The 24,581-nt window shown below is 45.2% G+C and overlaps 2 protein-coding genes and 1 long non-coding RNA gene across 4 annotated transcripts; 1 reads left to right on the forward strand and 2 right to left on the reverse strand.

Moving 5' to 3' along the window:
• Positions 1 to 269: 269 nt before the first annotated feature.
• vps37d (VPS37D subunit of ESCRT-I) lies at positions 270 to 16,354 on the reverse strand. Its single transcript, XM_027015873.3, has 4 exons — positions 16,048 to 16,354; positions 9,394 to 9,565; positions 3,170 to 3,252; positions 270 to 1,234 (listed from the first exon to the last, which is right to left on the reverse strand). Exons 1-4 carry the CDS (start codon positions 16,168 to 16,170, stop codon positions 731 to 733), a joined length of 882 nt encoding a protein of 293 aa, XP_026871674.2. The 5' UTR covers positions 16,171 to 16,354; the 3' UTR covers positions 270 to 730.
• A 323-nt stretch (positions 16,355 to 16,677) lies between these two features.
• nup88 (nucleoporin 88) lies at positions 16,678 to 23,909 on the forward strand. Its single transcript, XM_035526764.2, has 17 exons — positions 16,678 to 16,962; positions 17,215 to 17,384; positions 17,669 to 17,794; positions 18,290 to 18,376; positions 18,748 to 18,921; positions 19,033 to 19,213; positions 19,496 to 19,646; positions 19,779 to 19,877; positions 20,046 to 20,136; positions 20,397 to 20,501; positions 21,023 to 21,181; positions 21,493 to 21,618; positions 21,991 to 22,056; positions 22,395 to 22,475; positions 22,667 to 22,793; positions 23,238 to 23,356; positions 23,563 to 23,909. Exons 1-17 carry the CDS (start codon positions 16,693 to 16,695, stop codon positions 23,624 to 23,626), a joined length of 2,196 nt encoding a protein of 731 aa, XP_035382657.2. The 5' UTR covers positions 16,678 to 16,692; the 3' UTR covers positions 23,627 to 23,909.
• Positions 21,087 to 22,370, reverse strand: LOC113581003 (uncharacterized). 2 transcript variants are annotated; one of them, XR_014124788.1, is made up of 3 exons: positions 22,334 to 22,370; positions 21,667 to 21,757; positions 21,087 to 21,176 (listed from the first exon to the last, which is right to left on the reverse strand). It is a non-coding gene; the product is annotated as an uncharacterized LOC113581003 (long non-coding RNA). The 2 variants fall into 2 exon arrangements; XR_014124787.1 differs by lacking the exon at positions 22,334 to 22,370 and adding an exon at positions 21,277 to 21,345 and having other exon boundaries at positions 21,122 to 21,176; positions 21,667 to 21,981.
• Positions 23,910 to 24,581: the final 672 nt, after the last annotated feature.

Consider the following 24,581-nt stretch of genomic DNA (forward strand, 5'->3'; position numbering starts at 1 on the left):
TTTTGTAAACCCCAGGCAAACACTCTTACTGCTAGTGTATCACAGTATAAACAAAGAAATGTTGGACCATCTGTAGGAGCACACTTTTCAAAGTCTTTGATAGAGAAAGACCTTCACAGTTGGTGTAAGCATTAGCTGCTTTTTTTAACATCCATTTGGCATTAGTTACACTCCTTACCCTTCCAAAGCCTCACCACAGGGCTTCTGGCTAACAAACTGAATGAGGGTTCTCAGGGACATAAAAAATGAGCTTCAGGACAACCACAATGCTGGTTTGTAATAAACATCATAATAGGACTTTATTGATCGTCGTCACCATAACAAGAAGGCATGTCATGAGGCTGGCATTTCTCTGATTATCAACAGTGAAAACAAGTCCTTCCATTCATAAAGCAGTGTCTTAATAATTCTTCTTCTCTCACAAAAGCAGCAGCATGAACTCTGCCATATCCCAACATGAGGACACATAGAAAAGAAAATGACAGGACAAACAACAATGGCAGAGGCATCCTGGGGTTGTGTACCCAACTGGCTTGTTCACAACTGAGACAAAACATTTTATGGCTTTCAGTTCATCTGCCTTTTAGACGCATGAAATCAGCTTTTGGTGGTGACCGTTGAAATTGTTGTTTACATCGATCTAAAGCTTTAGGAGGTCAGAGCGTGAGGTTCAGGCAGAGCGTGAAGTTCAGCCTTGGGTCTGCGTCTCTGAAGTGCAGTGGTTTGGACGTTATCGGTAGGGTGGTTCGTGCTGATGTGGGCTGGGCCTATAGAGTTGCTGTAACCGCACCGGCCTGGCAGCCCAGCATGGCAACTGTCCGATCAATCTCAGGCCTACAGGCTGCCTGGGGCACGAATGGGGCGCACTGGGCCCCAAAGCCTGGGGCCGGCCTGGGCACGAGTCCAGAGGAGACAAGCTGGCGGCAGGAGCCGCAGCTGAGGACGTAGAGAGGGGAACCAGTATGGCCGGGGTGAGGCCATACCGTAGCTGGATGACACGGGGCGGGCCGTGAGCGGAGATGCCATTGAGGCGGCGCTCCTTTGGCCCCTCCTCCCTCTTCTTCTGTCCTGCGTCCTCCTCCAAGGGCTTCATTGGCTTCCTCTCAGGTCGGTTGAACTCTTGGATCTTTTCAGCCTGCACACGGCGGATGTGGTATGTTTTCCTGAAGCTCTGAAAGGAATCCAGGAAACCTTCCAGAGGGACCTGTCCCTCCATGAACCTCTCCAGCAACTCCTGTTAAGCCAAAGTAACAAATACAACATGTATCAGAAGGAAGGAAGTCAAACAGGATTTGCATGCATGTGGCAAATTCAAATATCCTGCCTCACTGATTCAGTGTCTTCCAGACAAGGTTTTTCAGCTATTTTGAGTACAGAATTCCAGCTAAATGTTGGGTATTTCACTGTAAACTGAAACACTTGCAAAGCCCAAACATGTCCAGTGGTACTGTCACACCTTCAGAGTTCCTGACCTGGACTGACTATCCCAATATGTCCATACATATAAGCTAGTTGAGTGAGGATCTATAAATTTAACATGACCTTAACGTGTATACAAGAGACCCTAGTTTAGGGATCAGGTGGTAGGCCCTCATCTGCCCCAGGATAGGGTAGCTCAATTATGGATAATATTCATGTCTGTACCAGTCATGACCTCCTTCACTTTTCACCCCTGTATAGTCCCCTACAACAACACTGCCCATAGCCTGCCATACACCAGTGCTCCTCGCCATCTGCCCACTGCATTTAAATCAAGTCTGTTCAAAATCGGCTTATTACTTTTTCATAACATCATTATGAATTTATAGCGCAGGGTAAGAACTGCCTTCAACATTAATACACATGATTCTGGGGTTGTGATGAACTCAGGAAATGCAGAATATAGCTTCAAATATGCATTTGGTAGTTTTATATATTTATACCCAGCAGAATTTGATGTGTTTATAAAGGGCTGGTTGCATCTAAGCGTATTCTGCACTGAATATCCATTTACAATGGATTCCACGGAAAAATCGATGGCTTTAAACCATGATGTACACAGATGGGGCACGCAGTCATTAGCCGCTGAGAGAAGCGTACCTGGTTTAGAACTCAGTCACAGTGGAAAACAGCGGAATGGCCACTATTGATTATGCCTGTGTGGGTCTGAACGCCTGACACTTATTTACAACTTGTGGGCATGTGACCCTAGATCAGTTGCACACAAAGCCCTGAATGGTCAGTCAGATATGGTCAGGAGGGTCAAGCGTATGTAGGAGACATGTCATGCTCATCTGTGTTTCCAGCCACTGTTGGACAGTCCTCATTGCTTTCTCTGATCACAGATGACACCAGGGAGCCATGAGCTAACAGCTAAACATCCATTAGCTTGATTCCTCATGATAAGGCCAGCTTCTAATTCAGTTATATTCCACACAAGCAGGAGGAACCCTCCAATTGTCATGCCTCTTAGCGAATGTGATATTATCCACAGTGTCCATTTTTTCCAGGCCATTACTGAATTACGGTGAGTATAATAGCGTTATCTTTACAGTAATTGTATATCAAGTGCCAGTACTCCACTCCACTAAATGCTTCGACCGGAGAGATTATTAATGCATGAAGATGAATATTCTACATGTAACGCTGCCTTATAGAGTGGCTCGTTCACATAACAGGCAAACAGACTGTGGGTAATGAAGCGTTCTTAATCAAAGGAGTGGGTGTGCTGGTCTGCCACTCGTAGAGGAAACCACAGTGAAGGGAGATGACGACAGTTCCATTTTGGCCTAGATAACTCATTCACTCACTTGGCCTACTGATAGCTATCAATTCAGTAAATTTTCAGATCATAGAATTCATGGATTATGGAATTCACCCCCCACAAAGCATCGAGCCGTTGTGCAAGAGCTTTTCTCCTTTTCAAGCCTTTTCAAGTTCTGTTCCTCTCCGGTCCGTTCTCGAGTACGTTCCTGCCAGCGATGCGAGTTAGAACACCACAGGGATCATTTTGGGGGCTATTACTTGTGAACAATGTGCCTTTGAGCAATGAGGAATTTTTTTCATCTACATCGAAGTGGAAATATGCCAGGTGTGTGGTGTTTTTAGGGCAAGTACTGACCATAGAAGCATTAGTTAACGATATAGGCAGATGATGGTAAGTAGCAAAGAAAAGCCAAGTCAGAATTACCTCAGACTGTTCCTCGGCACGTGCGACCTCCTCCTGAAGGAGATTCTGAGCCGTCTGTGGACTGTGCTTCTGCATGTGGGTCTCTGAAACACCACAAGAAGTTCATTTCAGCTTTCATTTCAGCCATTAATACTGAGACTGTCACTAAATGACACATTCAACACCAACCCCAGGGCAGCGCCAGCAGACAGAGCAACGGAAGTCCCTGAGCTCGGTTGCCATGAAAGAAATATGAGGCAGCTTAGGGGGTGGGTGAAAAGGGCACAGCTGAGACAAAAGAGAGCCACAAAACGATCCCTCACGGTCAGCCTGGAGCTGATGGGGGAGGCTTCGCGCCAACGTGCTGGTCTTCACGAGTCTGCAGCTGCACCCCGGCTCTGTTTGCTATGTGTTGCACAGCCCGGGAGGGGAATGGAGGAAGCAATCACTATCTGTTAGCTGATGGGAGCTGGGGCAAGGCCTCCATCCCCTCTGAAGGTATTGTTCTGGAGTTGCCATAACAACGAGCTATTAAGGTAATGTTTACATGTGTCCGAAGCTTTTATTGGTGGGGTGGGGGGTGGTAGAATGACCTTGGCCAGTGGGGATCAGCAGGGAGGTCAGCACCCTGACGCTAATCAGTCCCCATTAATTCAAATGCTTTCCCTCGGTTTGAGCCGACTCATTAAAGATGGATGTTTTCCCAAGCCTGGCCTGCGGCTGCGAACGCCAGCTCAACGCTGGAGGGCGATGCCAGTATGAGCCCATGACTTTCAGCAACTGATCTGCTTTTTCACTGTGCGCCCTTTCCCCCTGCTAGTGAGATGTAAATGATCAGTGGACTGTTTTAGCGAGGCACTTTAATGTGAGTTTGTAAGGAGGTCCTGAACCATATGCAATGACTCTGTTAGCCCAGATATAGGCGCTGTAATGGAAGGTGACAGTTAAAGCCAAACAAACACATGGACAGCAGCTGCATGTGACCCAGATTCCAGAGAGAAACAAGCTTAGTGGGCCCCTAAGCTCCTTCTCATGGACGGTGAACATCGGAGTCTAATGTCGGAGTATAATCCAGCAGTTTGCATGAACCAGAGTCCCAGATGTCACGAAGCTGCAGTGACACTGTCACAGAAACATGACAGCTGGAAGGGTGCTGACTGGTCACAGGAGACTGGAACAATACAAAAAAAAGGACAAGGAAGATGAGATGAAACAGTTTTCACCCTCACTGAGCCTGGAAGGTCGATACCAAACTCCCAGGGTCCAACATCCTCATTCATAATGGTGATTGATCATATCGACTGAGCCACAGTTGGTTCCACAAACAACAAAAGGCCCTTTTCTGAAATGCTGAAATTTTCTGAAAGCTTGTCTACCTGAAATCCAGCCTTCACACGCTGAGGATTTGAATCTGTAGATTCTACTTTCGCTCAGAATTCATTTAATTCAAAATTAATTCTGGAAGTGTTTTGTGCTTAACAGACATAATAGACTAAATCAGCTCTTACTGTTCTTAATAAATGATTCCGTCCATGTAAAGGCCACTTGCAAACTGCCCTGGGCAAAACCACTAATCAATGTCTCACTTACTTAATTGCTCATCATCAATAAGTAAGGAAGAGGCAAGAACCTCTGGGTGTAATGAGATTGCTGAGATGCTGTCAGGCTAACGAGAACACTGGGGGTTTGCAGGGAAACTGAAGGGTTACTGAGGGCTCAGAGGGATTAAATGGCAGCTTCCGCCTCTGCGTGCAGCAAGTAAATAGGTTTTATAGAGCCCAAACAGAACCTGTGATAGAAGGCTGAGGAATATGAGAAACCACTGATGGAAGCCCACCGTTCTGCATGTCTGCCACTCTGCATTAGTTCTGGCCTCTGTCACGGCTTCTTTTCTCTGGGATTTCGTCATTTATTTTCCTCACGTTAACTTTTTTTTTGTACTCGGTACTGTGCCATGCTTTCATTTTTATACATCTCTGTCTTTTCAAGCAAGGCTTGTTATGAACTGCTGCACAGACAGTCCGCTCGAGCTGATAAGCTGTACAATAAAGTGCATGAGTTTCCTAAAACAATAGATCATCTAAATAGTTTACACATTATACGGCTATACATTCATTTGATTAAAAAAAAAAAAGAAGATCAAAACTACACAATAAGCTTTAACATGCAGGAAAATGTATATTCTCTCTTCTTTGAACACGCACACCCACACACATATGCACATATGCACACTTCCTGCCAAAACACCAGAGCAGTGGGTGTTCTCTTGTGGTCTTTGCAGATAAATACCACCCATAGATTTGCTCTCAGAAGCAAAAAATAAAAAATAGATTTTAAATAAATTAAAATTCAGTGCTACAGTGAGTTTGATTGGCGTCAGGCACAAAGCTCTCCACAGGGCATCATCTGCTCATGCTCAACGTTTGCCGCCTTCTTTACTGAAACACTGAGGTGACATCTGCAGCGCTTCAGCTGGGCCTCACCAGCGCAGGACAGAGGAAGGTTTGCCTGTGCTCCGTGTGCGGACGGCAGTTTCTGGGGGGCAGGTTCGAGGTGTCACCTCGGCTCTGACTGTAGACAGACGGTACTAAGGCTGGCCCATGATGTGTGTCTACTGCCGGCACAGGGGCAGCAGCTTAAAGGATTTCTTTTCACACTTGTCTTAGGTACATCAGTATTTTATCAGATGTGCTCGGAACCAGATTTTCTTCACTGTGTGCTGCATATAGTAGTATGAAATCATTTAAAATACTTTTTAAACAGTACACTTTGTATGTATGATAATTCAAGACAATGTATATGGAAATTCATTTATAATTAGATACATAATTTTGAAAATGGCAGGGGTGAGTGGGTTTGCCGATATTTAATAATCAGTATTCCATTTCACTCTTGTATATTGTCTTTCAAATTCAGCATGCTTGAACCCTTGTGAACCGGTTCAACCCTAGCGGTATTGAAATAACATATCTAGTATATTATTCTGTTGGCTTTTGATACTGGGTTGCTAGATTTGGTCGGATTCTCAGGGGATATATTTCAGAAGAGCCCCCCCTTCTCTTACTAAGAGGTTAAGCCGTGGTAGCTCTACAGCTGTAATCCAACTTTGATAACCACCCTTTCCCCTTTCAATTCGGCGGGGGGGGGAGGAGTTAGCATGCTATTAATTACAAACTCTCCCACCAGTGAGAACTGCAACACTCTTTTGCAAAGACCCCAAGCTCTTTTCAGTCACAAGAGAGTGCCATTTAACCATTTGATTTAGTGGCACAGAGAGTTCCTTCTCACGCTTTCCTCGCCTCCACCCAGGGATCCTTATTTTAATGGCTCCAGATGGATATGCGGGCCTGCCTCGCTGCAGTCTGGAGGAGCCCACTTTTGAAACATGGGGGTTGGGACAGCGGATGACCTATTGCATGAAATGGCACAGGGTGTGGGCCTGAGAGGTCACCAGTGGGTCCTCCTACGCCCCACAGCAGCAGGTCAAGCCCTGAACAAAATGCCACGTCATACTTCAATAGCTTGGGAAGTCTAACGTACCATGGGTGTGTCACACTCAGGAGGGAAGTGCGGACGAAGAATTTGTTATTGGAAACGTGGCATGGCAGCAAAAGAACAGTATTTTGGCGGAAGTGCTTCCTGTGAACTTGGCAAGGGCCTTGTAAGAAATGTATAGCGACTGCGGCTTCGGCTCCAAAGCAGTGAAATGGGGAACAGCCTGTGAAACACTGAGGAAAGGGGACTTGAAAAGTCAGGACTCCCCAGACGGCATGGAGCTGAACCGAAGAAACAGCGCGAGTGCTCAGTGCTCCGGTATTCCCTCCTGACATCTCAGACGTCTGAGCCCGATTATGCAAGGCTTTCTCCCCTTAAAGCTCCAGCCTTGTCTGGCGATAGACACCATTTTTTCACCCTATTCCTCTCGTCCTCTCTCTCTTTCTCTCTCTCTTACACTTTTCCTTTAAGTCCTGGCAGAATCAGAATCAGATGTTCATGGGGCTGGAGGAAGGATCTCTCACTCTCCCGCCCATCCTGCCCCAAGCTGCAGCTGGAGTGTGGGGCTGTGGTCAGGGGGGTGGTGGGGGCTCCGCGCGTGCAACATGGTGACAGGAAGGTGAACATTCCACCCTCCTTCCGTCACCCGCCAGCTGCTGCTGTTGTTGTGAGTGAGAGGAGGGGGAGATCACTGTGGAGGAGCGGTGTTCCCCATATGGAGCTTAACTCGCGTGGCCATGGAGATGCAAACTTCCGATGCCGCATCAGCGGGCGAGTAAGTGGGTTAGCAGACATCCTCCCACTGATGCTTTGTTCTTTGGGGCAGAACTGAAGAAACCTCCTACCCCCAAAATAACCACCACTACCACCACCACCACCACCACCTCCTGCTCTTCAATCGCCTCTCACCTGCCACTTTTTGCCCCTCTCGCCTATCAAAAAATGGCCTTATGGTATGCCAATTTGCTCATGGCGCAGGGCTAGTGTGGCTGCTGGAACATCGTGGGAATCTTGGGCCTTGTGCTTTAAGCATCACTGGAGGTGGTATCCCATACAAAAGCACTTTCAAATGAACCAGCATCCACAGATAGGACCATACAATGGAGAGGAGGGGCCAGGGGAAAAAAGTAAACAAATAATAATTCCTTTCAGCCGATGTGGTCTGAGCTGTGGAATGTGGGCCTGACCTGGCGGAGCATTTAAGAAGTGAGGGTGAAGGGGGCTGAAGCACCGTGCCTCTCCTGGGCAAGCGTGTCCGAGAGCTTTTACACTGCATCCACCCTGCACCTAAGTTACTTATGCAGGTTGCAGAAGGCCAGGAGTGCAAACAGACCAGACAGCCATAAAATGTTAGGAGGAGGGGGAGCAGAGATCTTCCTCTGGAGTCCCAGCAGGGCTGTTCTAATTACAGCCTTTTGTTTTCCAGCAAACACCAGGGCAGGGTCGCTGCGCCTCCCACCCGGCGTCATGGGTGCGAGCGGTTTGGAGCTCACTCACTGCAAGTCCTGGAGTGTTTGGACTTAGCTTTGTTCTTCTCGATTGAGGTCACCTCTTTCACGACCGACATCTAAAGCGTGTGGCCCGTTCTGGTGTTTTACTCAGTCCAATACCTCCGGAGCCCTTGAACTTGAATTTATATGAGCTGATAATGGGCAACAGTGCCTCATGGCCCATTGAAAAATTATGGAGCAGGGGAAACAAGTCAAAATGAAATTTTACAGTGAGAGGAAGAACCAGAAGGAATATAATAATATTTGCCTTATTCTGTCTACACTGAGTGCAAAAAGAGAAAAGAAATGAAAAACCGCTGCCTTAATACAGCAAGGTCCTGTTAGGGGAGTGAAACTTGAGCAATTTAAGTAGGCCTGCTCTGACTACCCATGGTTATTCCTGGCCGGTGTTGAAAGGAGGAGGGTTGGGACAACCAGGTGGAGACCTTGTTGCCCCGGCTCACCCTTTGGAACCCAATCAGACCACTCCACTGTGGAAAGGGAGAACTGGGAAGTGGACCCGCTCGAGAGCTGAGCCACTGCACACTGGTGGGGCACTGCATTGACCTCGGTGCGGCAGCTGGTCATGTGGATCAGAAGTTAGGGAAGCGGTCGCCATTGTCAACGGTTTGTGTTCCGCTCTGCTGAGGTACAGTGGATGTCGGGGCATGTTGTTATGGAACAAGGTTGCCTGGCAGGGATAAAATGTCACCAGCAAAAGTGCATGCTGGGAGTGTCCAAAAGTTATTCCTAAACCAGGTTTCATGACAACATTCAAAATAGTACATCCCATGGGACAAAAGTGAAAACAATAATGGAATAATGGCACGTCAACTATATATAAGCTGAAATTGGTAAACTAATCATATCCTTCATAAAGGATGTTGATGAATTTGGTAGAGCTGACCTCAGACAGCTTCGATTTCCCAAACTACTCACACTTGTGCATTCAGGCAGCACTGTGAGCGATGATACTCACTACTGTTTGCTGCCCATTCACTTCAGAGCATGCCCTGAACAAGCAGGCATGAGGGGAGGAGGGGACAGGCACTTACACTTCTACCACTAGGCTTGATAAGCACTATTTCTGTGCTGGATACTAAGCACCAAGGCTGTGTTTCATCAAAAAATTATAATGGTAATAAAGGAGTACTGATTAGCCTTCATTAACAATCTTCTGAAATTAGACCCTTGGTCTTGTCTTTTTGGATTATCATTGACAACACCATGACTCTTCAAGAGCTGTAAAAATGTACTCACCAAGCCGGCATTGCTTTTCCCTGCAGGCAGTGGTAAGCTTTGCGAGTTCCTCATACTTAGCAGCCAATTGGAGCTTCCCATTCTGTAGTTTGGGGCGTCGTGCAAGGCTTACTTCAGCGAGGCTTCGGTTGGTTGCTAGCAAGGTCTTGCTGTCCACCTGCAGCTCCTGAAACTGAACACAAATGCCCAATCAAACATAAATGCTGAGCACAAAAACCAGTCAGATGTTAAGATTGGACTGGCAGAATAAATCCAAAGTGTTGAGACAAAGACAAATTAAATTCTGCAGTTGGACATAAAAAAGCCAATCAAACTTAAAAGAATGAAGGCCAGAGACTAGTTGCTCTCAAAGGCTAGACACAAAGGGAATAAAAAGACAGTGGATCCACTGAACTTGAACAACTCATCACATGCCCTTAAAACACCAATACTTCATCAAGCTCAAAGAGAGTCCATATGGGGCATTCCAGAGAACAACCTGGCAACAGAAATGTCTATCCTTTCCACACTGAAGATCTTTTCATTACGTTTTTCATTCATGTCACAGAGCCAGACTCACACAGACCACACACTAGAAGAGCATGCTCCTCGGGAGTTGTCTTCTTATCCATTTGGGTGCCAACAAAAGCCCTCACAAGGTCCTTAATATAGTCCCCCACATGAAAGAGCACTCAAGGTCTGACCACAGCAGGCAGGACATCTACAACATGGAATTCATGAGCTCTGTGGAAAGCAGTGAGTAGAACTAGCATGACTCAAGTAGCACTAAGTACAATCACAGATGGATCATGGGACCCTAACACAGGAATGGTGAAGGAGCTTGAGAAAGTGGTGGGTCACACGTGTTTGAAGTGACAGCGAACTATGAACCATGAAGACATATGGACCCATGAAATGACAGCGGACCACCCATGAATACGTGAGGTGGAGACCTTTTCATATCAGAGCGTCTTTCCACCTTGCGGTGCAGTGGGCTTGAATTCCAGGTCAAGGCTACTGCACCACTCATGTTTCACAGGGCCAGTACAAATGTTTTAGATGGTTTGGCAGGGAACCATATAGTTGCCTGCAGCTGAAGTCTTGGCACTGACTTAAGTCAAGTGGAATTCTGCTTAGTTCACATTTTGGGTTTTTGTTTTCTTACCAGATGAACTCATGGAACTTGATTTTTCTTGTACAGCTCATACCAAAAGCAAGAATAGCCATGTAGAATATATGCTGAGCATCCTGAATATCTCATTCAAATAGAGAGAGAGAGATGCATGAATGGCCTTCATGAATGGCTCTCATGACATTTAGATATTGAAACATGCTGCTGTGGATGTAAGTTAATGCTTACCAGATGAAAGACAATACTTCACTCGATATGCTGCATGCATCTGCACATGAAGGACCAGGCCCCAGAGCTGTGGTGGAGACAGCATTTAATGAACTGACCACCTCAGTCTGTGCCTTTCTGTAGACCTAATTATAAAGATCCTGCTCACATGACAGAATAATCCTGTACTTGATAGGTTGCTTGCCAGTTCCACCCTCTCTTATAAAAAGTGGACATCATTTAGTCTGCCTGTCCTCCATGATACTGCCTAAGACCACTAATTCCGGCCATTCGGGGAAACGGGAGACAAGTCCAAACCATCGTCCTAATGGAAAGCATTCGTAAAGAGCTCAGCCATCTCGAGAAACCACAGTCCCTAAACTTCAGCTGTAATTGTCTGAGGCAGAATATGGGGTATGGGTCACTGTGGAATTCAGCGCTTCCTCTCGGGCAGAAATATTAAAGATAAATTTGGGATGCGGCCTTAACTGCCAGTTTCGTGTGTTTCAGGACTCGGGAATATCACCGAGTCTGACTGTGCTTAGCAGAGCGAATAAGAGGATTAATGTTTTATTTGCTCAATGAAAATGAGAATTTTACCTTGCTTGTCATTCCTCTGGGCGACTCTTAATGCGGCGTTTTAGATCTACCAGGGGCATATCAATTTCCGTATCCATTTTACTAAGAGTAGGTTAAAGAGAAAGCCGGTGGCTGCTAGTTAAGGCGCCGTTTTCTGTGCGCTCCGAATAAGCCTGTCGCAATTGAGCTGCTTAGCCTGCCTTAAAAGAGCATGACTGATAAGACAAAGTTGTTTTATTCAACACAGCTATCTTCGACGTTATGTAAGGTTTCCTTCTTTTCTGTGGAGAAAATCTCTAACTTGAAACTTTTTATAATTGCAGGGTCATGTACCGCTTTCATAAACTTATTTGCCTTCGTGTGCAGAAAACACAATAAAGGCTTAATCGCCGCTTTGTACATGCACATACGTTTTAAATGTCAAAATAAAAAAAATAAAAAAAATGACATTCACACCTCTGCATTGAACACGACGAACAGTACCTGTTTTAATAGATCAGTTTGCTGAAACAGCACAGCAGTTAAGGTAATCGTTTTCTAATTAACACAGTAATTACATGGGACGTATGTGGATATTTGTAAGTGTCTTATAATCAAACACTATGGCTTTGTTCGATGTCTCAGGCTGTTACGTGATTGCAAATTAAATATTCGATTTCTGCATAATAAATCGTGCCTTGAAGTTTAAGGAGCAAAAAAAAAAAAAAAAAAACAGGAGAAAATGCCAACACGTGTAGAAAAAAAGAACCAAGATTAAGACACAAAACAGAAGCACCGCGCCGAGTCCAGACATTTGGATGAACTTAATCACCTTAGACAAAATTAGCACCATATTAGCTTGGTTTGTTGTGGCTAGGATCACAGAACAACAGTGCTTTGGTTCCCAGTGCCTGCTTTTACATAACCGAGAGACAACTCGACCTACGGTTATGAGTGCGTATTCTTCACATGAAGCTTATTATCCACTATTTCCAGTATCACAGCCAAGATACTGCAAAGGCGCGTCGTTCCCACAGAATCTCTCCCCGATTCTCCCTCCGCTTAGAGATAATACACATGTTGTAAACCACTACATGATGGGAGTGTGAGTGAAGAGAGCCCACACGCATAGTGATGGGTCATCTAAATGTCTAACGATCCTTTTCAGGGATAACGGCAGCAAAATGACAAATGCCCTAGAGCAACGAGCAAGCCGCGACTTCAAAAATCTTTTCCGCTGATTCTTGGTCATAATTAGAAGGGAAAAACCTCTGCGGGTTCCCGAGACATCGTTATCTCTGCTGTACATCTGAGCTACCTTATACCACTCTGGAATTACGCGGTTTCGGTGACTGCGCACGTCCACCGTGTCTGCTCAGCAAAAATCATTCATGTAACCTTCTTAGGCTAATGAAAATAACTTGTTCATGAATATTCAGCAGGTTGGGAGACGGGGTATGTTTTCCAGCGGTCACGAATTAGGTGTGTTGTGTACCACCGCTGTACACACAGTGCTTTCGAGCCTAATTAGGTGCCATACTTATGAATATTCGAGAGGTGTTTTTTCTGGTAATTTATGGACGCTTAAAAAAGAGACATAGAAAGTATTTGAATTTTTTTAACCTGCATGTCAATTACTTATCTTTACAGAGCAACATTCAGGAGGGTTTAGGACATTGTTCAATGACACTGATTTCAACTGTCCGGTCTTTGCAAAGGCTCTGTTGCATTAGGTGTAGGATTTCTCTAGGTTTATATTCTTCAGATGTGGCATGTTTATTTAACACATTTCTACAACACTGGATCAATATTTGATGAGAATAAAAAATTCAATACACCGAATGCATGATGAATCCTAACAGCTCAGTCTGTGCTATAGAAATAATCTGTCACTGCTCATGAGAGACCAATTTGTAGTGTGTCATGAGAGACCAATTTGTAACCATGAGGGCTCTTTGGACACTCCACCTCAGCTAAGTAAGAACGATGTATTCAGGTTTGGTAAAGGATGTGGCTATATATATTATATATTACCAAGAAAATGTCACACATGGCCTACACCACATCCTCAACACTGAACGGTGTTTTAGAGTCTTCTATCTATCCCTCTCTCACCTACAAGCACACACACAAACACCTCCCCAGTCGCAAGAGCACACACGCTTCCTGAGTCTTTCATGTGTCTACTTGTTGACTTTGTAGGGTATGTCATAAGTCACCCAGTGCCCAGAACCAGCCCCCTCCTCCCCGTGTCACTTCTCTCCGTTCATCCCAATCATGTTTGTGCACGGATAGCGACCCCCCCCCCCCCCCAAGAGTCTTGAGTGCTGGGTCCGCAGTGAGAAGACGCTGTAAAGCTTCACCATTGCATACCTTCTCTCCCCATTTCCCCTCTCTGCCTCTGATTCAGACAAGAATGAATTCCAGAGCAGCACAGGAGGGAATTCACTGGGGCTCCTGTTTTTCCCAAACAGGAATCAACATAGACTATCCACTTCCTGCAGCAGAAACCTGGATTTCTGCTGCTGCTCCGCATCTGTGGACACGCGGTCTCTGGTAACTGCACAATCAGGATGATACACACACCATGAAACAAATATGGCAGGGGGGAGCGGCTTCTTGACACATCCTTTCTTTATTGGAAAAGATACACAGGGCTCAGTGACCTTCCACACAAGTCCAGAGTGTGTAAGCCTGCATGCAGGCATATCCTACAAATGTTCAAAACAGAAAAGCCGAGCTATGTAAACACCGCAGACCTTTGGCTGGTTGGTTGATGACAAAGATGCGGTATTATTAATTGTTCACATAACGTCCAGTTTTTAAAGCCTCATTAAAAAAGATTTCTATGCATTTTTACCATGGTACACTTTTATTCATGAACAAGCAGGAGTGAACAAATAAATATTCATGCACCTTGACTAACACCAATCAGAAAGCAAACAGAGTGCCATGATAGTCATGCTATGGCAGACTTAACAGGTGAAACCTGAATACCTGGTCCATCATCCTGAATCCCTGCATGGTAATATGTGGTCCAGCACACGAGGTTGTTATAGCCACTTGCGTTTCCTTACAGGGAACATTAGGCTGAGATATCAAATGAACAGGAGATGAACGGTGAGAATGTGGTGTTGGCAGCAAAGTAATCAGATCACCGCTAATGTTTTAGTTTCCTCCGAAGAACCTGAAGTGGACAGTCCTGTTCCTTCGCCTCAGGCATACTGCTTAGAAAAGAAGCTGGCTCCCTTCTCATATTTATCCTCACTCCTTTAAACAAAGATGAACAGAAGCTCATGCAGCAACACTGACAGATTTCATTCACATGCCCCAAGACAAAATAAATGCCGAGCGGTTTGCATGGCAAGTCAGAGCTCCACAGGCAGTGACCTTCATCCAGCTCACTAAACTACTACGACCCCTCTCATAGCGGTTGCCCTTGGAGACCTACGCGTGCTAATGAATCGAGGTGTTGCAATGTGGCTCATTCATCATGCGCCTTTAGCAGTGCACCCGTAAAGAGCTCGACCTCCAGAGCGCGCCCACGTGATTATCGTCAGCCATGGCTGGGCAGGAATGATAAACTTTAGTGAGGAAAAGAGCAGAGTGAGACAACACCCACGCAGAATATATCCACACAGGAAACCCCAAAATGTTGCCACCTATTCTGTAAACTTTAAATACATAGAATCTTCTTCTTTTTTTTTCCTTTTTTTTGCCACCTGGCGCCGTCTGGCTATTGTTTGCAAACAGATTTAGATAATTCAAAAATTAATACTATGAATTATGAAACACGCCACTTAAGTACCCCTTTACTATGGTAAAAATAGAAAGAAAACAGAAAAAAACGTTACTATTTGGGGGTGCAGAAGGCACTCCGCATAATACGCATCATAAGAAACGATTATTACTTAAATTATGTGGTTAAGAAACCGACCGTGATAGACGCAACAGTTTCACCGTTGCAGCTTCGTCTCAAATGTCATGGCTCAATTTGAAGTGGACGATCAAGTAGTCGTAAATGTGAGAAAACTGAAGAATCCCTGTGAGGAGTGACTTCATTGTATTGCGGTGGTGCATGAGAAGGGAACGTATATGAAATGAGCCCAGTTTCTGCTGCTCAAAAATGACCAAGCAGAGTTTCCCCATACCATGTAGCGTACCACGGTTACTCATAACGTTCTCTGATTAATTTATTAAGGCTATTCAGACAGAAACTTCACTTAAAGCTTTAAATGTCTAGTCAATACTTTCAAAATAACGAGTTACCGGCAGTTTGCGAAATATAGATACAGTATCCTCTATATAGCCTACACTACACAATCAGGGCACGTTTAATAATGTATAGAAAACAACACAAAAAAGATCGATATTTTGTTTTTCAGCTCAGGAGAACATTGCTTACAATTGAGAATAATACAATGTAGGCTATATGTGTCCATTGTGTACAATGAATCACGTTACTGATTATTGATATTAAATGTTTATATGGAGTAAAAAGATTTTTTTAAACATATACGGCTATGCTATTTGTGATTATGAAATAATCACACCGCCTGGTAAGATATGCGGTGTTCCACAGTGCGGACGCATAGCCTATGGCATGGGTAATACTCACTGTAGATACCACTGTAGAAATTTGGTAAAGCAGAGCAGAGAATTATAGTTGTGAATCGGTGAAAACCACAAGAATATCTGGCCACTTAAACGAAGCCTTTCTCGAGGAGCGAGAAAAGAGCTCGGTCAGCCCTCTGATCTAACTGCAAAATAAGAAATACCTTTTCGTTAAGTCGCACGATCTGATCCATTTTTTCGTCATCTTGGAGAAGCTCTCGTAGTTCGCTGGTGTTGAGGACCCTGTACCCATCTGGGCAAGAGTTCACTCCCCGTTTTTGGGACATCGTGGTCCCGGCAGGTCGTTTTAAACAACTCCGTTTACTGTCCAGCTGAGTTCCATTTCGGCTCTGCTAGGCACTGAATGTAACCAAGCGGGAGAGCAGTGCGGGAGGAGGTCTCATTGGTATGAAGGCACGCCACAGTTTGGAGACAATGCGAGAAGCTATCAGACCTTTGCCGTTGCATGCAAAACCGTCAGTGACCACAAGTAGGCCATATACTGTCGTTCTCGCCGTTGAATTGTAGTACAGCAGGGAAAAGTCGTTCACCACTTGTTACATTTCCACTTATAAATATGACAGTACTTATAAATTGCGTGGCTGGTGAAACTGGAATGTTATAAGAATGGATTTTAAAATGTTATAATCAGATTTAATATGATGAAATATATGGGGTGAATTGAAATAAAACCTGATTTGTTAACACCAACTACCAGATCGGAAGACATTTGAATTAAAAACTGCAGTTCCCATGATTTACAGTGTTGGCGGTAAAATGAAAAGCGCGACGTTAATTGGTTGAATTCCATGACGTCATCGCTCAGCGACAGCAACAAAAAAATGGCGGCGTTGGCTGGGGACCGTTGGAGAGATGAGCTCCCTGGCCACGAAATGTTCCGTAAATTGAAGGAGAGTCTTAGTTTAGAGCCTCTGGGTGCCAGCAGAAGAATAGCAAAGAACCTGACGTTCTGTCTGAATGTGGATTTGTTCATATGGGACAATGCGGAGTGCGTGTTTTATACGACCAACCTACGGCAGCTAAACTCCGAGGATGCCCTGGATACTGCAAAATATCAGGTTATCACATCGCGCAGAACCGTCGCTTGTGTTTGGTTATCCAGTTTATTAGTCAACATACTGCTTGTAATTTTTGATCCGGCAGTTAACTAGTTTGTATGAAGCGAAAACCCTATACTTCACTGACTTAAAAGAAAACGAAGATGGCTAGACAGCTTGCTACCCAAGCTTGATTATAAAATCTAGCTAACTTTATCTGATTTGTAGAGGTTTTTTTGTGTGAATGTATGCCCTGGTTTATTCGCTCGCCAGACTTTGCTATGCATCAAGCCGCCCCTGTTTGAAGTGTGTCGGGTTCTGCTCAGCCCCACGCAGCATCACGTAGCTCTTATCGGCCATCGTGGCGCCACCGTGCTGGAGCTGCCGCAGCGCTGGGGAAAGAAGTCCGAGTTCGAAGGTGGTAGCCTCAAGATAAACTGCAAGTGAGTTATGCTGTCCTCATGGTAGTTGACGCAGCCTGATAACATACTTTGATTCTTAGTTATACTTTCAGATTTTGGTATAAAGTTAACATCAGGCAAACAATGCTTCCTATACGGCATTAGTTTTACTAGTAGCACAAGAGTAAGGTCCAAGCTAAAAATGTCTTGGCTTGTCTTGTTGAGGTGTGGGCCTGTAGACTGTATCATTGAGTAGTTTAGTTGTGTTGACCCCCAAGGCAAGCATACCCTGCTTCTAACAGAGCAGTCTTCGCCTCCCTCATCAGGACCATTCCCATGGCAGAGCGCTTCTTCACAAGCTCGACCTCCATCACCCTCCGTCAGGCTGCTTGGTACCCCAGTGAGATGGAGGAGCCCCACCTGGTGCTGCTCACGTCAGACAACACCATCAGGTAAACCAAAGCTCAGCATGTGGGATTGAGTGAAGAGTGTCGCCATTCATTTTATTAAAAGTAATAGGCACTTTATCAGGAATGTTTATCATCTGTTGCCATGCCCAAACAGGCAGCCCCTCTCTGCATCATTCCCCACTGAGCCACACTACCAGTGCTGACAGGATGTTACCTGGGTGGCAGCAGTGACACTGACGCAGTAGTGACGTTTCAGTGGTTATTGTAAAATTGTTAAGCACGGCGGTGGTGTTGCAGTTCTAATATGCTTCAGTGCCACTGCTGGGTTGGTGTCCTAGCACTCAGATATCTAGCCCACAGTGGTCTGGTGGTAAGGAACTAAAAGGTGCATGAAGGGCTAGAAGATGGTTAACACAAATTCTACGTATTTAAACTGAACATCTCCAGTGTTTTTCTAATAAAGTGTTGGGTGTGATAACATAATTGTGTAGCATGTTGCTGTCGCACAGTAAATTTTGTTTTATTTTTTGCCCTTAGATTCTACAGTCTTAAGGAGCCCCAAACACCTGCTAGAGTGCTCCCAGTGTCTCAGTCAGAGGAGGACAGTCACATCCACACAAGAGGGTGAGGAATGTTAACGTTTGTCCTACAACGTTTCACTGTTTTATCAATTGGTAGGCTCTACCTATTCAGACAAGCAAACCAACCATGTGGCTATAATTTGTTTCCTATCTTATCAAAACAATACACATGTGTGAATCCAGGAATTTCAGATGCCTGTTGGATACCAGAGCAGTTACACAGTGTAATTACTAGCCATGCAAACAAAGCCACTTTACTAACCCTAAGCAATCAACTATAAACAAAGGATGGCTAGCTGTATCTGCCGTAACGGACTGTACTCACAGCACTAAGCATATGCACCGATTCCTGTACTGAATGCCATAGACAGCTTTGGCGACTAATCCAGGTGTTCCTCTCCCCTCACCCCTCAGGCGTTCGTACGCGGCCTCCCTGGGTGAGATCGCCGTGGCATTCGACTTCGGGCCACTGGCGAGCGCCCCCCATGCCCTCTCTGGGCCACGCGTGGACGACTTGCTGCTGTACCCCTTGTACATCCTTTACGAGAACGGAGAGACGTTCCTGAGCTACACCTCCCTCACGCGCACGTAAGAAATTTTGTAATAAGTCATAAGGCATAGACATCTGTTTCCCATGAAGGCTTTCAGCTATTGCGCCAGGTGTTGAGCCGGTATTGTTTGCTCTGCTGTGTGGTGCAGTAGCCCAGGGAAGCTCCTGGGACCCCTTCCTATGTACCCCCCGGCCGAGGACAACTACGGCTACGATGCCTGTGCTATCCTCTGCCTGCCCTCTGTGCCCAACATCCTGGTGATCGCCACAGAGACAGGCATGCTCTACCACTGTGTGGTGCTGGAGTCTGAGGAGGAGGAAGATGGAGGAGTGAGTAGCGACCAGGGTGAACCTCCTGCTCTGGTGCCGTCTCCCTATCTTAAAGTCTGTTCAGCTCACAGCTGGCATAGATAGGCTGTTTCCTGCAATTACGCTATATGTATGTAAGATTGTCACATCATTAAGTTATATAAATATATGTTTAGGTTAAAGTACTCTGTTCCTATGTTTCCACAGAGAGTGTTTAGAAGAGTAATTGTTTTTGTAATGTTATCTCTCTGCCTCTCTTTCTTGTCTTTTTCTTTCTCTGTCTGTGTGTGTGTGTGTGTATAGGCTGTACAGCGGTGGTCCCGGGGCTCGGATGCTGTGCCGTCGCTCTACGTCTTCGAGTGTGTGGAGCTGGAGCTCGCCCTCAAACTGCCTGCTGGAGAGGAGGAGGACCTGGCGGAGTCCGACTTCACCTGCCCAATCAGATTGCACCAAGGTGGGCCAGCCGATTCTGCACTCCTCCCTATGTCATTGTCGACACTGATGTAGCGTTCTCAGCTCCCTGACCAGTACTCATGTACCCGCTGTGCTTTTGTTTCTTCTCCCCGTTGGCCACCGTGCATTTCAGACCCTCTGTGTCAGCACAGGTACCACTGCATCCACGAAGCGGGTGTGCACAGTGTGGGCCTCACCTGGTTCAACAAGCTGCACAAGTTCCTTCTGTCAGGTCAGTGCCACCTGCTCAGTGATCAGAGACCAGCACGGGTGCTTTTAGGTGGCTATGCGCAAGACTTTAGTTGTAGTTTCAAGGTTTCTATGTCAGCAGGAGAGAGTGAACTTTGTGTGTGTGTGTGTGGGTGTGTGGGTGGGTGGGTGTGGGCGGGTCCATGCTCAGATGAAGAGGATAAGGACAGTCTTCAGGAGCTGGCAGCTGAGCAGCGATGCATAGTGGAACATATTCTCTGTACCAGACCACTCACCAGCAGGTACACACATTATACAATCTAGAAATGCAGTAATATAATAAAACATTATTATGTATTATATTATTCTTCATGTATTTTATGGTTAAAGGATATATTGCCTTTTCTCAACCTACACTTGCATCACGAACACAGACGTGCCATTGCTCTGAGCACTTTGGTTTTGTTGAGGAAGTATCTGAGATTATTTCTTGTTTTATTGTCATTAACTCTGTGTGTGTGTGTGTGTGTGTGTGTGTGTGTGTGTGTGTGTGTACGTGCAGTGTTCCCGCTCCGGTGCGAGGCTTCTGGGTAGTGTCTGACCTGTCTCTGGGTGCCACTATGGTCTGCATTACCAGCACCTATGAGTGCCTCCTGCTCCCTCTGCTGTACGGAATGCTAAACTACACCGCAGCCACTGAATTTCATTGTTTGGTGACACTTTCAGACTAGTAAAAGCACTACACACAGTACCAGTCAAACGTTTGGACACACCTACTCTGTTTATTTTTACTATTTTCTACATAAAAACCCAAAGAAATGAAACCTATGATGCCTTTCTGTCAGTCATGAGGACATTCTTACATATTCAGAGAGCATGTATTGTGAGGAACTAAAGTTCTGAAAGGAATTATTTGCTGAGGGTGCATCTAAAATTGTGTGCATTTTGAAAATGAATTCATATATTGGCTGACTACTTTCCCAAGTTTTATTTGTCTTTAATCAAACTAAAGCATAATCGATTAGATCAAAATACATATTACTATTAAAAACACGTTCAGTCAGGTGTGTCCAAACTTTTGACCGGTACTGTACACAAGCATTACCTGGAGACTGACTGGATATCTGAGACCTTGGTGTCAAACCATTCGCATTTATTGGTGTTTTCAAATCCTCGTTCACTTTGTAGGAGTTCCATCCGGCCCCCCTCCCCTCCCCTGTTGTGTTCGCGCGTGAGCACGGCAGAGGCCTTGGTCAGCTCCCCCCTGCGCGGCTTGGCTGATGACTCGTTTGAGCAGCATATTCGTAACATATTGGCACGAAGCTCCACCAATCCACTTGTGCTTAGGTAAGACAACAAAGGGCCGACAGGTTACATACAATCCATACAATTTTATGCTGGCTCACGTCAGACACTCCACTGGTCCTATATGCAGTTTGTACCTAAAAATGGTAGTTAATTTGTCCCAATTATGTAATTTTTACTCCAATTACTATGCTCCTTCCAGGTTTCTGAAATAAAAGTGCATTCAGTTTCTCTGTAAACATGTAGCAACAGATTAGAGATTAGACAGCTAAAATGCATGAAAACATTAGAGTTGATGCTAATCTCTAGATCAGGTTTGAATGCTGTTGCGTGTGTGTGTTTGTTTGTTTCAGGGCGGGGGATAAGGACTCCTCCTCTCCCACTCCTGAGTGTCTGCAGCTGCTGAGCAGAGCTACGCAGGTCTTCCGCGAGGAGTACATCCTCAAACTGGACCTGGCCCGCGAGGAAATCCAGAAAAGGTGTGCTCTGAAACCCCTAAGCATTCAGCACTAGCAAACTACGTTCACCTGGTGCACACTGCATGCAAGGGAAGGTTCCTGGCATGGCTGGGTTGTGCTCCGTGGGCACCATCTCGACACACACGGTTATGCTGTCCCTCTGTTTTAAAGATGCAATACGCATGATTTTAATGATGAATTTAAAACTTTTTCAGCTGCCTAGACAAATTGCAAAGGATTCTTCAACAAAAGTGCATGTGAAAACTTTTTTCCTCCCTGCATGTTGCACGCATACACCAGACTGCCTTTGTCTGACCATTAGCCAGGATGTTCTAGCACCGCCCTGTAGGTCATGTGCTAACCCCACCATACTCCTCTGCCTTTATGTTCCAGGGTCAAACTGCTCACTGGCCAGAAGACCAAGCAGCTGGAGGACCTCACGTTGTGCAGGGAGGAGAGGTAGCTACCGCACTGCCTAGCTAAAATGCCCCAGTAGGCAAATCTGTGGCATTTCACAGATCTTATGACAGCTGGTTGTGCTTTTTCACTTCCTTTTTTATTTCCAGTAAATCTTAGTCTGTTATACCCGGTCCTATAATTCCCATCGGCCATGAGTAAAACAAATGAGACATTATTAAAGTGCTGAAAGAGTATTTGTGTTTGTCACTTGACATACAGGTGGTCAGCTGGCGTACAGTAAACAAATTAAATGCAGAAATATCCCTGGTTTACTTACATTCGACAGTGGCGGCGTGGTGGCATGTTGGTTTCCCTCAGCTTGTGTTTGTTCTGAACAGGAAGAGCCTGAGGGAGGCAGCAGAGAGACTGGCTGACAAGTACGAAGACGCAAAGTATCGTCAGGAGGTCATCATGAACAGGTTCCTCTTGTCACTTTGAATAAAGTTGCCTCTTAAACTGAAAGTGCCAAAAATACCTAATTCCTCTTTTACCCTCTAGTGGGTTTCGGCAGGTCTTAATTTGTTAGAAAGCTCATGGTTCAAATGTTTGTGTTGAACGAGCACTAATTAGATTGTATCAATGCTGTGTGCACGCATGCCTGCTCGCATAGGATGAAACAGGTGCTGAGTAGCCTGCGCAGTCAGCTTCCTGTGCTGTCAGATAGCGAGAAGGACATGAGGAAAGAGCTGCAGACCATCAATGACCAGCTTCGTCACCTAGGCAATAGCATCACTCAGGTCAGTTGTGTTGGGCGCCAGAGGACCAACACGTTGCGTTTCTCTCCCTTGGTACTAACCAGCAGCTCTGAACAGACATTTATATATTGCTATTTCCAGACAATCAAGAAATAGCAGGTTCTGTCAGCTCAAACTTCTTGTGATAAATCCTGTAACGTCCAAGCCATATTTAGCAGTGTATGCAGTTAAAAGTGAATAGATTGTCATGTGCTTATTTTATAGCCTATATATTTCTGCATAGAATAGTGCATCTTGATTCAGTGCATTGCTCTGAACAATTTCTTGTTTGGAACTGCTGGGCAGATATGACTTTTTTTTTCATTATCAGATGGTTTAAGACATGTTCTTTCATTGCAAATCAGCATATGAATGTGGACCCAATAGCCCTTGCAATGGTCCCCAGTAATCAGCTGACCTTTTTATGTTGGTGAACTACATTAACAGGTGAACATGAAGAAAGACTACCAGAAGAGGCAGATGGATAAAGGCTCTTCTCTGGGTCGTGGCACCATCACACTGAACGCCCACCAGAAGAAATGCATTCAGAGCGTCTTGAAGGAACAGTGAGTGGTCCTGCACAAACCTGGGGCTGTTCCTATACTCTTGGCATGCTTCTGTCAGCTCCTGACCAGTTATATTCCAAAGGCTAATACTGGCAGTTGTGTAGAAGGTGGCCTTCTGAGCACAAAACTCTGCTGATGGGTATTGTAGTGTCATAGTTCAGGTCAGTGTTTCCTTCTAGCAGGTAACGTGTTGTGTTTTCTAACAGGGGTGAACACATCGCTGATATGATGAAGCAGATCAAGGACATCAAGAACCATTTTAGTTTCTGAAGAGCAAGCCGCTGACTACGCTTGCCCAATCTCATTAACCATTACAAACACAAGCGATGAAGGCCATGTGACCCCATATTGCCAAATATTCTTTTAGAATGGCTAGGGTATGCTATCGACAAATAATACACGTCCTACAATACAATGTCCTATTTTGAACAGTCAAGGATATGGTTGTGGTTGAGCCTGAGAGACAAGTTGACATTTTGTATAAAGTAGTATAAGCAAGCTTTTATATGCTGTGTGTGCAAGCATCTCTTTGGAGAATAAAATGTTTTGTATATTTGAGGGCATTTGATCATTTGTCAAAGATTGTGGTCTGCTGTTGTAGCACATTAACTCTTGAAGGTATCAGCACAGTCAGTAGTTATATTTTAGGGTTTTTAGAAGACTACCAAGGACATAAAAGCCATTTTACCTTAGAGCTGTAAAGAATACTGCTATAGTGGGAGTAGGGAGTCATTTCTGAGTAAGTCAATGAGATGCCACCTGGAGTCCAAAGGTAAACCTTCCTAACCAGGCTGAGAGGATGGGGGGTGATTGAGGCAGGAAGCAGCCACATGGTTCAGCATACTGACATATCTGACGGTAAGACTGCTGACTGTAGTGTTGACTTTGCACTAACACTGGGCTTGTGGTTTTCAGCCTCCACATGTGCAAGTTTAACGTACCTTTTATTTATATTCAGATGCTGGCTTTTCTTTGCCTTTATTGAGTCTTGTTAAGCCACAATTTAATCATGTGACTCAAGACACCAGTTCTGCTTTAAGTACTACATTTTTCAGCTGTTCTAGTAAGAGGTCGCCACAGCGGACCATTTGTCTCCGTCTTGACCTGTTCTGGACATCCTCCTGTCACCCTAATCCGCTTTCATGTCCTCCTCACTGCATCCATAAACCTCTGTTCTTCCTCTCTTCCTTTTCCATGACGGCTACATCAACACCCTTCTCCCGAA

This window comes from Electrophorus electricus, chromosome 8, assembly GCF_041902795.1.
Source record: "Electrophorus electricus isolate QZ-2024a chromosome 8, ASM4190279v1, whole genome shotgun sequence".
Taxonomy (NCBI): domain Eukaryota; kingdom Metazoa; phylum Chordata; class Actinopteri; order Gymnotiformes; family Gymnotidae; genus Electrophorus; species Electrophorus electricus.

Bases quoted from the DNA above. Each gene is read 5' to 3' on its own strand.
- vps37d (XM_027015873.3), bottom strand. From the start codon at position 16,170: ATGTCCCAAAAACGGGGAGTGAACTCTTGCCCAGATGGGTACAGGGTC. The intron at 9,566-16,047 runs GTATTTCTTATT...ATTTGTGTTCAG, and splicing joins TCGTGCGACTTAACGAAAAG to TTTCAGGAGCTGCAGGTGGA. The intron at 1,235-3,169 runs GTAATTCTGACT...TTGGCTTAACAG, and splicing joins GTGCCGAGGAACAGTCTGAG to GAGTTGCTGGAGAGGTTCAT.
- nup88 (XM_035526764.2), top strand. From the start codon at position 16,693: ATGACGTCATCGCTCAGCGACAGCAACAAAAAAATGGCGGCGTTGGCT. The intron at 18,377-18,747 runs GTGAGGAATGTT...CTCACCCCTCAG, and splicing joins AGTCACATCCACACAAGAGG to GCGTTCGTACGCGGCCTCCC. The intron at 22,057-22,394 runs GTAGCTACCGCA...TGTTCTGAACAG, and splicing joins ACGTTGTGCAGGGAGGAGAG to GAAGAGCCTGAGGGAGGCAG.